This window comes from Pangasianodon hypophthalmus, chromosome 16 (assembly GCF_027358585.1).
Source record: "Pangasianodon hypophthalmus isolate fPanHyp1 chromosome 16, fPanHyp1.pri, whole genome shotgun sequence".
NCBI lineage: Eukaryota > Metazoa > Chordata > Actinopteri > Siluriformes > Pangasiidae > Pangasianodon > Pangasianodon hypophthalmus.
The window spans coordinates 25,582,470-25,595,084 of NC_069725.1; the positions used below are offsets into that span (position 1 = coordinate 25,582,470).

A 12,615-nucleotide genomic window follows, 5' to 3' on the forward strand; every position below is an offset into this window, starting at 1 on the left:
ACAGTGCGATGTGACATGAGATGTTGAGATGCTGAGTCAGTGTGATGTAACATTGAGACAGTGTGATGTAACACTGAGACAGTGAGATGTAACACTGAGACAGTGTGATGTAACACTGAGACAGTGTGATGTAACATTGAGACAGTGTGATGTAACACTGAGACAGTGAAATGCTGAGACAGTGCGATGTAACATTGAGAGAGTGTGATGTAACACTGAGACAGTGTGATGTAACGCTGAGACAGTGCGATGTAACACTGAGACAGTGTGATGTAACACTGAGACAGTGTGATGTAACACTGAGACAGTGAAATGCTGAGACAGTGCGATGTAACATTGAGAGAGTGTGATGTAACACTGAGACAGTGAGATGTAACACTGAGACAGTGCGATGTAACACTGAGACAGTGTGATGTAACATTGAGACAGTGAGATGTAACGCAATGTTGCATCACACTCTCTCAATGTGTTGTTGAGATGTTGAGATGCTGAGTCAGTGAGCTGTAACATTGAGACAGTGTGATGTAACATTGAGACAGTGTGATGTAACACTGAGACAGTGCGATGTAACACTGAGACAGTGCGATGTGACATGAGATGTTGAGATGCTGAGTCAGTGTGATGTAACATTGAGACAGTGTGATGTAACACTGAGACAGTGAGATGTAACACTGAGAAAGTGTGATGTAACACTGAGACAGTGTGATGTAACATCGAGACAGTGTGATGTAACACTGAGACAGTGAAATGCTGAGACAGTGCGATGTAACATTGAGAGAGTGTGATGTAACACTGAGACAGTGAGATGTAACGCTGAGACAGTGCGATGTAACACTGAGACAGTGAAATGCTGAGACAGTGCGATGTAACATTGAGAGTGTGATGTAACACTGAGACAGTGAGATGTAACACTGAGACAGTGCGATGTAACACTGAGACAGTGTGATGTAACATTGAGACAGTGTGATGTAACATTGAGACAGTGTAATGTAACACTGAGACAGTGCGATGTGACATGAGATGTTGAGATGCTGAGTCAGTGTGATGTAACACTGAGACAGTGTGATGTAACATTGAGACAGTGTGATGTAACACTGAGACAGTGTGATGTAACATTGAGACAGTGTGATGTAACATTGAGACAGTGTGATGTAACACTGAGACAGTGAGATGTAACACTGAGACAGTGTGATGTAACATTGAGACAGTGTGATGTAACATTGAGACAGTGTGATGTAACACTGAGACAGTGCGATGTAACACTGAGACAGTGAAATGCTGAGACAGTGCGATGTAACATTGAGAGAGTGTGATGTAACACTGAGACAGTGTGATGTAACACTGAGACAGTGCGATATAACACTGAGACAGTGTGATGTAACACTGAGACAGTGTGATGTAACACTGAGACAGTGCGATGTGACATGAGATGTTGAGATGCTGAGTCAGTGAGATGTAACATTGAGACAGTGTGATGTAACACTGAGACAGTGTGATGTAACACTGAGACAGTGCGATGTAACACTGAGACAGTGCGATGTGACATGAGATGTTGAGATGCTGAGTCAGTGAGATGTAACATTGAGACAGTGTGATGTAACATTGAGACAGTGTGATGTAACATTGAGACAGTGTGATGTAACACTGAGACAGTGAGATGTAACACTGAGACAGTGAGATGTAACACTGAGACAGTGTGATGTAACATTGAGACAGTGTGATGTAACACTGAGACAGTGCGATGTAACACTGAGACAGTGAAATGCTGAGACAGTGCGATGTAACATTGAGAGAGTGTGATGTAACACTGAGACAGTGTGATGTAACACTGAGACAGTGCGATATAACACTGAGACAGTGTGATGTAACACTGAGACAGTGCGATGTAACACTGAGACAGTGCGATGTGACATGAGATGTTGAGATGCTGAGTCAGTGAGATGTAACATTGAGACAGTGTGATGTAACATTGAGACAGTGTGATGTAACATTGAGACAGTGAGATGTAACACTGAGACAGTGAGATGTAACACTGAGACAGTGTGATGTAACATTGAGACAGTGTGATGTAACATTGAGACAGTGTAATGTAACACTGAGACAGTGCGATGTGACATGAGATGTTGAGATGCTGAGTCAGTGTGATGTAACACTGAGACAGTGTGATGTAACATTGAGACAGTGTGATGTAACATTGAGACAGTGAGATGTAACACTGAGACAGTGCGATGTGACATGAGATGTTGAGATGCTGAGTCAGTGAGATGTAACATTGAGACAGTGTGATGTAACATTGAGACAGTGTGATGTAACATTGAGACAGTGTGATGTAACACTGAGACAGTGAGATGTAACACTGAGACAGTGAGATGTAACACTGAGACAGTGTGATGTAACATTGAGACAGTGTGATGTAACACTGAGACAGTGCGATGTAACACTGAGACAGTGAAATGCTGAGACAGTGCGATGTAACATTGAGAGAGTGTGATGTAACACTGAGACAGTGTGATGTAACACTGAGACAGTGCGATATAACACTGAGACAGTGTGATGTAACACTGAGACAGTGCGATGTAACACTGAGACAGTGCGATGTGACATGAGATGTTGAGATGCTGAGTCAGTGAGATGTAACATTGAGACAGTGTGATGTAACATTGAGACAGTGTGATGTAACATTGAGACAGTGAGATGTAACACTGAGACAGTGAGATGTAACACTGAGACAGTGTGATGTAACATTGAGACAGTGTGATGTAACATTGAGACAGTGTAATGTAACACTGAGACAGTGCGATGTGACATGAGATGTTGAGATGCTGAGTCAGTGTGATGTAACACTGAGACAGTGTGATGTAACATTGAGACAGTGAGATGTAACACTGAGACAGTGTGATGTAACATTGAGACAGTGTGATGTAACACTGAGACAGTGAGATGTAACACTGAGACAGTGTGATGTAACACTGAGACAGTGTGATGTAACATTGAGACAGTGTGATGTAACATTGAGACAGTGTGATGTAACACTGAGACAGTGAAATGCTGAGACAGTGCGATGTAACATTGAGAGAGTGTGATGTAACACTGAGACAGTGTGATGTAACACTGAGACAGTGCGATATAACACTGAGACAGTGTGATGTAACACTGAGACAGTGTGATGTAACACTGAGACAGTGCGATGTGACATGAGATGTTGAGATGCTGAGTCAGTGAGATGTAACATTGAGACAGTGTGATGTAACACTGAGACAGTGTGATGTAACACTGAGACAGTGCGATGTAACACTGAGACAGTGCGATGTGACATGAGATGTTGAGATGCTGAGTCAGTGAGATGTAACATTGAGACAGTGTGATGTAACATTGAGACAGTGTGATGTAACATTGAGACAGTGTGATGTAACACTGAGACAGTGAGATGTAACACTGAGACAGTGAGATGTAACACGGAGACAGTGTGATGTAACATTGAGACAGTGTGATGTAACACTGAGACAGTGCGATGTAACACTGAGACAGTGAAATGCTGAGACAGTGCGATGTAACATTGAGAGAGTGTGATGTAACACTGAGACAGTGTGATGTAACACTGAGACAGTGCGATATAACACTGAGACAGTGTGATGTAACACTGAGACAGTGCGATGTAACACTGAGACAGTGCGATGTGACATGAGATGTTGAGATGCTGAGTCAGTGAGATGTAACATTGAGACAGTGTGATGTAACATTGAGACAGTGTGATGTAACATTGAGACAGTGAGATGTAACACTGAGACAGTGAGATGTAACACTGAGACAGTGTGATGTAACATTGAGACAGTGTGATGTAACACTGAGACAGTGCGATGTAACACTGAGACAGTGAAATGCTGAGACAGTGTGATGTAACATTGAGAGAGTGTGATGTAACACTGAGACAGTGTGATGTAACACTGAGACAGTGCGATATAACACTGAAACAGTGTGATGTAACACTGAGACAGTGCGATGTAACACTGAGACAGTGTGATGTAACACTGAGACAGTGTGATGTAACACTGAGACAGTGCGATGTAACACTGAGACAGTGTGATGTAACACTGAGACAGTGCGATGTGACATGAGATGTTGAGATGCTGAGTCAGTGAGATGTAACATTGAGACAGTGTGATGTAACATTGAGACAGTGTGATGTAACACTGAGACAGTGAGATGTAACACTGAGACAGTGCGATATAACACTGAGACAGTGTAATGTAACACTGAGACAGTGTAATGTAACACTGAGACAGTGCGATATAACACTGAGACAGTGTGATGTAACACTGAGACAGTGCGATGTGACATGAGATGTTGAGATGCTGAGTCAGTGAGATGTAACATTGAGACAGTGTGATGTAACATTGAGACAGTGTGATGTAACATTGAGACAGTGTGATGTAACACTGAGACAGTGAGATGTAACACTGAGACAGTGTGATGTAACACTGAGACAGTGTGATGTAACACTGAGACAGTGAAATGCTGAGACAGTGCGATGTAACATTGAGAGAGTGTGATGTAACATTGAGACAGTGTGATGTAACACTGAGACAGTGTGATGTAACACTGAGACAGTGCGATATAACACTGAGACAGTGTGATGTAACACTGAGACAGTGTGATGTAACACTGAGACAGTGCGATGTAACACTGAGACAGTGCGATGTGACATGAGATGTTGAGATGCTGAGTCAGTGAGATGTAACATTGAGACAGTGTGATGTAACATTGAGACAGTGCGATGTAACACTGAGACAGTGCGATGTAACATTGAGACAGTGCGATGTAACACTGAGACAGTGAGATGTAACACTGAGACAGTGTGATGTAACATTGAGACAGTGTGATGTAACATTGAGACAGTGCGATGTAACACTGAGACAGTGAGATGTAACACTGAGACAGTGTGATGTACCACTGAGACAGTGAGATGTAACACTAAAAGCTGAACATTACACACTAAACACTAAGTGTGAGTTTATAGGTTTTATATTGTTCTTTGGCTAAATTTACTATTTTGACTATTTTATGCTTCTAACTGTTATTTACACACACACACACACACACACACAGAGGTCATCTTTATGGAATGAAAACCTGAATTTGTAATGCTTTGGAGAAAAGAATGTAAATTTGAAGTTTTGGACTATTTTAGGTTAAGAAATTTCAGGTAATGAAAATTAATGTTAAAAAATTTCAAGCTATTGGACGTTCTGGTAGACTAAATTATATATATATATATATATATATATATATATATATATATATATATATATAAATAATTCAAGCTGTTGAAAATTCATGAAGTGCAAAATTTGAATCAAGCAGTTCAGAGAAAACATCCTGATTAGGGCAACCATCAGGCCAGTCCCAGGCGGTGGGCCGTATGTGTGAAACTGAGCTCTAGCTACAGATCACACGTGCAGCGGTTGTTCCAGCAAACCTCTGATGGATACCGTAAACCTCCATATATATACTGACAAAAAAATGTCATCTAGAAATCAATCATCATATCTCTTGTCTCCTTTCTACAAAATCAAATTAATTTTTATTGTTAATTGTTTAATAATAGCCATCATTACAAAAGATTTTTGTTGGCAAATCTAGCCATGCTTTAGCTTATGTCCTCTGCACAAACACACAAGGTTTTACAGTGAATAACAGAGCATGAATTTCTGACAGCTTGAATATTTTAACATTTATTTTTATAACCTGAAGTTTAAACACATTTTCTAAAACATAATATTTACAGGTATTCTTTTCAAACCATTACAAATTCAGGCCCGGAGTCTGATTTAATTTTGCACATCTTTAACTGTTTGACTGTTTTAACAATGTAAACATGCTGTGCACAAACACACACACACGGCTCAAAGTACAGATACAAGGGCACACACACACACACACACACACACACACACACACACACACACTGCAAATCTGATTCTCCTGTAGAGGTAAGTGAATGTGTTCAGTATTTCAGTGTGAAAGTGGGGATTTTTAGAGATTTATGTTTTAGAGCTTCTTTTGTGAACAACACTGTTTACTGCATGTTTCATTTAATACATACACTGTGTGTTTGATTTATTATTATTATTATTATTATTATTAGTAGTAGTAGTAGTAGTATTACACATACAAACAATTTACAGTCTCACACTCACCGGTAGTTTTGATTAAGAGATTGTGTTTATTGATAGAATTAAAATGTTTAGCTGGACTTCGGCATGTATGTTTTTTGTGTGTGTAGCTCTAATAATGAGAGACACTTCAACACATGATGAGGTGCAGGATGACTTCCACACCAGAGACACCACTACCTTCTGGAGGAAAGGTGTGTGTGTGTGTGTGTGTGTGTGTGTGTGTGTCTGTGTCTATGTGTGAATACATTATCTGGCATTACAGTGTGTGAGTGTGTGTGTCTGTGTCTGTGTCTATGTGTGAATACATTATCTGGCATTACAGTGTGTGTGTGTGTGTGTGTGTGTGTGTTTTAGAGGGCTCCTTCAGTGTGATTGCAGCTTCCCCTGGTCGCTCTCGATGGTGTGTGTGTGTTTTCACGTTTTTGGCTGTTGTGCTGCTTGCAATCATTATCTCCATCTCTCTAACCAGTAAGTGACACACACACACACACACACCAGCATGCCACCATTTGCTGACACCGGTGTGTGTGTGTGTGTGTGTGTCTGTGTGTGTGTATGAAGAGGCGCAAGTGGACAGAAGGTTCGCAGCTGTAGAAAGTGACATGAAGAATTTGAATCAGTCTTTTGTGTCACTCATCAACAAGATACAGCAGCTGGAGAACCATGGTGAGACACACACACAGACACACACACACACAGGCACACAATCCTGCTGACCTATGTAACATGATTTTGTGTGTGTGTGTGTGTGTGTGTGTTAGGTACCGAGGTTGTTCGGAGTGTTAATGGTCTGAGACTCAGTTTGAACAGTCTACAAACTCAGGCTGAAGACTGTAAGCAGTTTACAACTAGCCTATTAATACAATAATAAGATATTTTCTCAAGTGTGTGTGTGTGTGTGTGTGTGTGTGTATGTTTTAGTCTTCACTCAGGTAGACAACATACAGGAAGCAGTGACTCATCTGAAATGTCGTTTCAACACACTCCAAAACAGTGAGTGAAAACGCACCTCAATTTAATCTGAACATTTAAATCTTAAACACTACCACATATACTTGCATATACTATTTACCCTATATACTATACATTATACTCTAAAGAGTCCACCCTATACCCTGTACACTATCCACTATACCCTATACTTCACACACTATACCCTATTATTCATACTCTATATTCTATACACTATACTCTATACGCTATACCCTATAACACATACCCTATACACTACACATATACTCTATGCTTCATACTCTATATTCTACACCCCATACCCTTTAACATATACTGTATGCACTATACACTATACCCTATACTTCATACCCTGTATTATATACACTATACCCCATAATCCTTCATACTCTATACTCTATACACTACACATTATACGGGATGGATCAGGCAGGTCCTGAGGGCAGATAGAATCAGGATCACCCACATCTCATCAGGCAGCAGGACTAACATGTGTAGCTCTAGAGAGAGAGAGAGTGAAGCACAGATTGTTAGGTATGCTAATTCTCATGTAATGGTTAAGGACAGCGTACATTGTGCAAGTAGGGACTGTGCAAGCAGGGACTCCGGCAAGACTAGCTATGACAGCATTGTAAGGAATTTTTAGCTCATTTAGGTTAAGCTGATGTATTCTCCACCAATATGTAAGGAAATTAGCTGTTTAGGTTAAGCTGTTTTATTCTCCACCAAAATATGTAGGAGAATAGCAGATCAGCTCAAAAGGGGAAATTTGTAAACTTAATATTTTAACAGCTGATCAACTATTCGTCCAGCGATAAGTTGAAATGAGTGTATTTATTAATTGTGTATGGGATATTTACCTCCGTGGCCACCGGCAATAATATCCTAAATATAGTGAAACACTATATTAAGAGCAAAGTAACAAGATCGGCAGTTTAAGGCAATAAATTTGAAGCACAGAGACACAAGACACCGGCCTTTAAACATCAGACGAGACTTTATTACTACTCTAAAACACAGAAACTAATCTAACACACACACACACACACACACACACTCATAAACAGGGGTGAAAATGGCTTTGAAGAGAGAGTGAATGAAATTTCAAGTTACTAGCAGTTTCTCAGACCATGACCTGAACGAACCATCAACTTATGAGCTTGATTTAACATTCGCTTCATTTAGAAGGGCTTTGAACTTGTATTAAATGCACCAGTTCAGCGAGAATCTGGAGGTACCATACTTGCGTTTGTGTCACCAGGGATTCCCTCGCTGCGTTGTTGTTTGGAAGGATTTTCCGGCGATGTTGATTGGTCGGCGGTCTGGTTGGCCTTATGTAGCGTCTCGAAAGACCAATGAGGAAGATAAACAGAGTGAGGCGTGAACCCGAAGGAGTCTCGTAGGCGGGTTGCAAAACTTTGAAGAATGGTTCACAGCGGTGTGAAGACGAGAGTTGGAGGCTTTGCAAGAACCAGTCTGGATGCGGAGTCTCAGAGCAAGCGTGATCTCCTCGTGATGAACTTCTAAAGCTCTTGGTTGATGAGACTTCCTTCAGATGTGGATGGAGACTCTCTTGAGCTGTTAGTTGAAGAGGACTCTCTGAAGATGTTGATGGACTCTTGCACAGGTGTTTTGGATGAGACTCTTGGAAGATGGATAGGATGAGACTCAGAGTTTCCTTTGTGTCAGGGGGTTTTAACCCTTTCCAGTTGGGCTGACCCCAAAGTGTTTGCTCCAATCAGCAGGATCTTGGGGCAGGGTGTAAACTGTATTCTCCTCCTCTGACACTAAAAACATTCTGGTCTCTGAGTTATGTGCTTTGCAAACTTTGCACAAGGTTAAGTTAGAACTTTGGTAAGGAATTTGGTAACATGCATGTAATACATCGTACTCAACTTTACAGTATACCAACCCTTAGGAAATTCAATAGTGATCACACACATACCAAACATGACATACCTGGTGTTATTGATACACTCACGAACACTATGGTCCCTGTTAAACAATCAAAAAGCATCATAATGGCCTGGTGGCTATAAGCATGACACACATACGGAATGACATTAAAAGAGGCAACAAGTTTCCAAACTATGGTGCATCATCTTAAAAGTCATTGTCTTTATAGGAGATGTAAAGTAGCCTTATGCAGTCTGTTAAAGCTGGGTTCTGTGGAATGTGTGAAGGATGGTGAACTTTGTGTTCCTGGGGAGAACAAAGGTCTCATTCCTTGAGGGTCCTTGGGTGAGGGTTCATCCTCTGGTCAGGGATGTCCTGTCCGTTGCTGATTGTTCACAGGCAGTTGAAATCCAGCAATCAGTAAACAAGTGGTAATTAACTTGGGTCTGCAAAGTTTGGGAGCAGGATTCCTAGCTTTATGGCTTCTTTGCTTTCCTTGTCTGTTCACTTCAGATCCTACAGCATAACTAAAAAGGAGAGCCAGAAGCTAACACAGACATGAGGGAGTCCTGGGACATAAAGCTCCAGCCACTCCACCATCAACAAGCCTGAGTGAACGTGTGAGAATGGGGGGGCGACAGCATCCAAACATCCCAGTTCACCACAACACTCTATGCCTGTGAAACCCTCCAGACCTGCTCCTGTACCTAAGAGAAAAGCTGTTAACAAAAGGCTTCACTAAACAAATAGGTTTTCAGTCTAGACTTAAAGATCTGAGTCCTGAACACTAATTGGAAGGCTGTTCCATAAATGTCTCCACCAGAGCCCCCTGGCATAAAAAACCCCAAGGGACACCCCCTACACTCTCTCTGGCCCCGTTACAGCTGGCATTAACATGCATCCTGGGTGATCAGATCGAAGTGGTCAGCACTATGTACAGGTGTGAACGGGGTCCAGTGTGTCTCAAAGACGCATTGCGATTAAACGTAGCTGCTTTCATCATCTCATCTGTCAATCATTTATAAAGATTCGTTAGCAGACCACACAATTAAAACACTGGGAAAAGCCTGTAAAGGTACATGAGATAGGATTAGCAGGATATTTTTCTGCCTGAAAATAAATGCAACAGAAGACCTGCTTGTAATCCTATTACCCAGGATGCATGTTAATGCCAGGTGTGAACAGGGCCTCTCTATCCAGCTCAGCTGGTGGATGAAAAGCTCTGCAGAAACGTGGTGGAAAAGACAGTAGTCTTTGTATGCAGCTGGGCCTTATATTCAACAGGTTTATCTTATGTTTTCTTTCTTATTCTACTTGCAAGTTGAACCCATCCATTGCCAAAATGGTTGAGAACGAAATGGCTGGACCCTTCTGTGCACCTCAAAATCTCTCTTTTTACACACACACACACACACACACACACACACACACACACACACACATTTATTTCATAACTATACACTCCTTACACTAGTCACTACACACTCCTCACTCTTACAACTACACACTCCTCACACTAGTCACTACACATTTACTAGTTTCATTATAGTTACTGAATCATTCACAGTGATTGCTGAGTAATCTGCTTTAAGATGAAGAACTGTGTGTGTGTGTGTGTGTGTGTGTGTGTGTGTTTGTAGACACCCAACATCAGTGTTGTCCATCGGATTGGCAGCTTTTCTTTTCACACTGTTATTATTTTTCTGATTATGGAAAGTCATGGAATGAAGCTCGAGATACGTGTGTGAACATGAAAGCAGAACTGCTGATCCTGAAGAACAAAGAGGAGAAGGTCAGTGTTTCTTGTCAAAATGCTAATATGCTAATATCACTCCTTTAGCTAAAATAATTGTCGATACTATGATATCTTTAGTGAGAGTGACAGACATAATAATAACAATCATAATAAGTAAAAACAATAATAATGCAAAATAATAAAGGAAAACACTTCACAATGTGACTGTGAGCTGTTATTACTTCACTACTTATGGTTATAAACTACATCTTATAAAGTAAGCTCTGAGTGTGTGTGTGTGTGTGTGTGTGTGTGTGTGTGTAGGAGTTTGTGATAAAGAACACCAGGCCTTTTTACTACTGGCTTGGTCTGAGTGATGAGAGAACGGGAGTGTGGGAGTGGCTGGATGGAACACTGTACGAGATGAACAAGAGGTGAGTGTGTGTTCATGTGTGTTAGTTATGGGGATTCCGGCATTATTCAGTAAGAGTGTGTGTTATTTATCAGGATTCTGACATTATTCAGTGAGTGTGTACATTATTTAAGGGAAATTCTCACTCGGTTAACTAGGTCAGTGTGTATTAGTGATGGGAATTCAGGCTCAGGTCATTTGGCTCAGCAGTCCGTAAGACGAGTCAGTTAGAATTGGCTCCCAAATGAGTCTTTTTTGGAAACAAAGTTTTGAGTGTTAATTTTGCTCCTCATGGCTGAAATTTTTTCATGAAATCTTACTTTAACCTAATAACATTACTTTGATTTTTATGTTCTAAAATATTATTTAAATAATGGTAATTAATTGCTTCCCTTAATACATTGACTACACACACTGCCTCAAAAACAGACACTGCCTCATACACACACTGCCTCACATACACACTAACCAACAGCTCACATGGTTAAAATACATTTCCATGGAGGCATTGTGATTTGAACTGCAGTGTTAAGAAATTTGCATACATGTGTAAAATATATAAACTATAATATGCTTCATATGCGAGATGGCTCTAAAAGTTCATCTAAGAATGACATATCACTTTGTGTGCGTGTGTGTGTGTGTGTGTGTGTGTGTGTATACACAGTGAATGGATGCCTGGTCAGCCTGATAACTGGCAATTACATGGTCTGGGTGGAGGAGAAGACTGTGCTCACTTCCACAGAGATGGAAGATATAATGATGATCACTGCTCCCGAAAATACCGTTTCGTCTGTAAATCACATGCATACACAATGTGATAATAATAAACACACACACTCATTCACTTTGAATGTGAATTAACTAGCACTAAGAGCTAATAATCCACTCATTTAAAATCTTATTGCAATTCCATCAGTTACCACAAAGAGGCAGAAGTTCACTCATGCTTTGAATATTATATATGTCGTTTTGATTATTGACTTTAAGAATCAGTTGTAGTTTGTATTTCATTGGCATTTGTGGTAATGTTTTTAAGATTAATGTTGTCTTAAAATGTAGTTCTATTCTTTATGCTCATCCTATCACCATTCCATTTCATTTTAAAAAATTGTGTAAATGACTTAAGTTTGGATTAAATCACAAAAGGCATTAGATCAGGTTGTCTGAGACATTCCTAATCTTCAGCCTCATGTCTGTAAGACTCCTGAATGAGCTCCACTCTGGATAGAGAGAGTCATGTTTCACACTCTTCTGCACTGCTCTTCTGAACCATACAATCATTTCACGTGATCAGTGAGACGAGATGTTAAGGCAGTACTGAAACCCTCACGGCTCCTGCTGGATGATTACTGACAAAGGGATTGCCTCTGTGTGTGAATGAATATCTGTGAAATGCTTAATAAACAAACCTGATGAATATG

At 40.6% G+C, this 12,615-nt stretch overlaps 1 protein-coding gene and 1 long non-coding RNA gene across 2 annotated transcripts; one reads left to right on the plus strand and one right to left on the minus strand.

Annotated features, from left to right (window-relative positions):
• The first annotated feature begins 5,874 nt into the window (after nt 1-5,874).
• On the plus strand, nt 5,875-12,591 carry asgr1a (asialoglycoprotein receptor 1a). Its single transcript, XM_026911972.3, has 9 exons — nt 5,875-5,990; nt 6,284-6,367; nt 6,531-6,644; nt 6,738-6,842; nt 6,938-7,009; nt 7,098-7,169; nt 10,685-10,836; nt 11,104-11,213; nt 11,859-12,591. Exons 2-9 carry the CDS (start codon nt 6,292-6,294, stop codon nt 12,010-12,012), a joined length of 855 nt encoding a protein of 284 aa, XP_026767773.1. The 5' UTR covers nt 5,875-5,990; nt 6,284-6,291; the 3' UTR covers nt 12,013-12,591.
• On the minus strand, nt 6,201-10,333 carry LOC117596812 (uncharacterized). The gene is made up of 2 exons (XR_004577783.2): nt 8,392-10,333; nt 6,201-7,648 (listed from the first exon to the last, which is right to left on the minus strand). It is a non-coding gene; the product is annotated as an uncharacterized LOC117596812 (long non-coding RNA).
• Nucleotides 12,592-12,615: the final 24 nt, after the last annotated feature.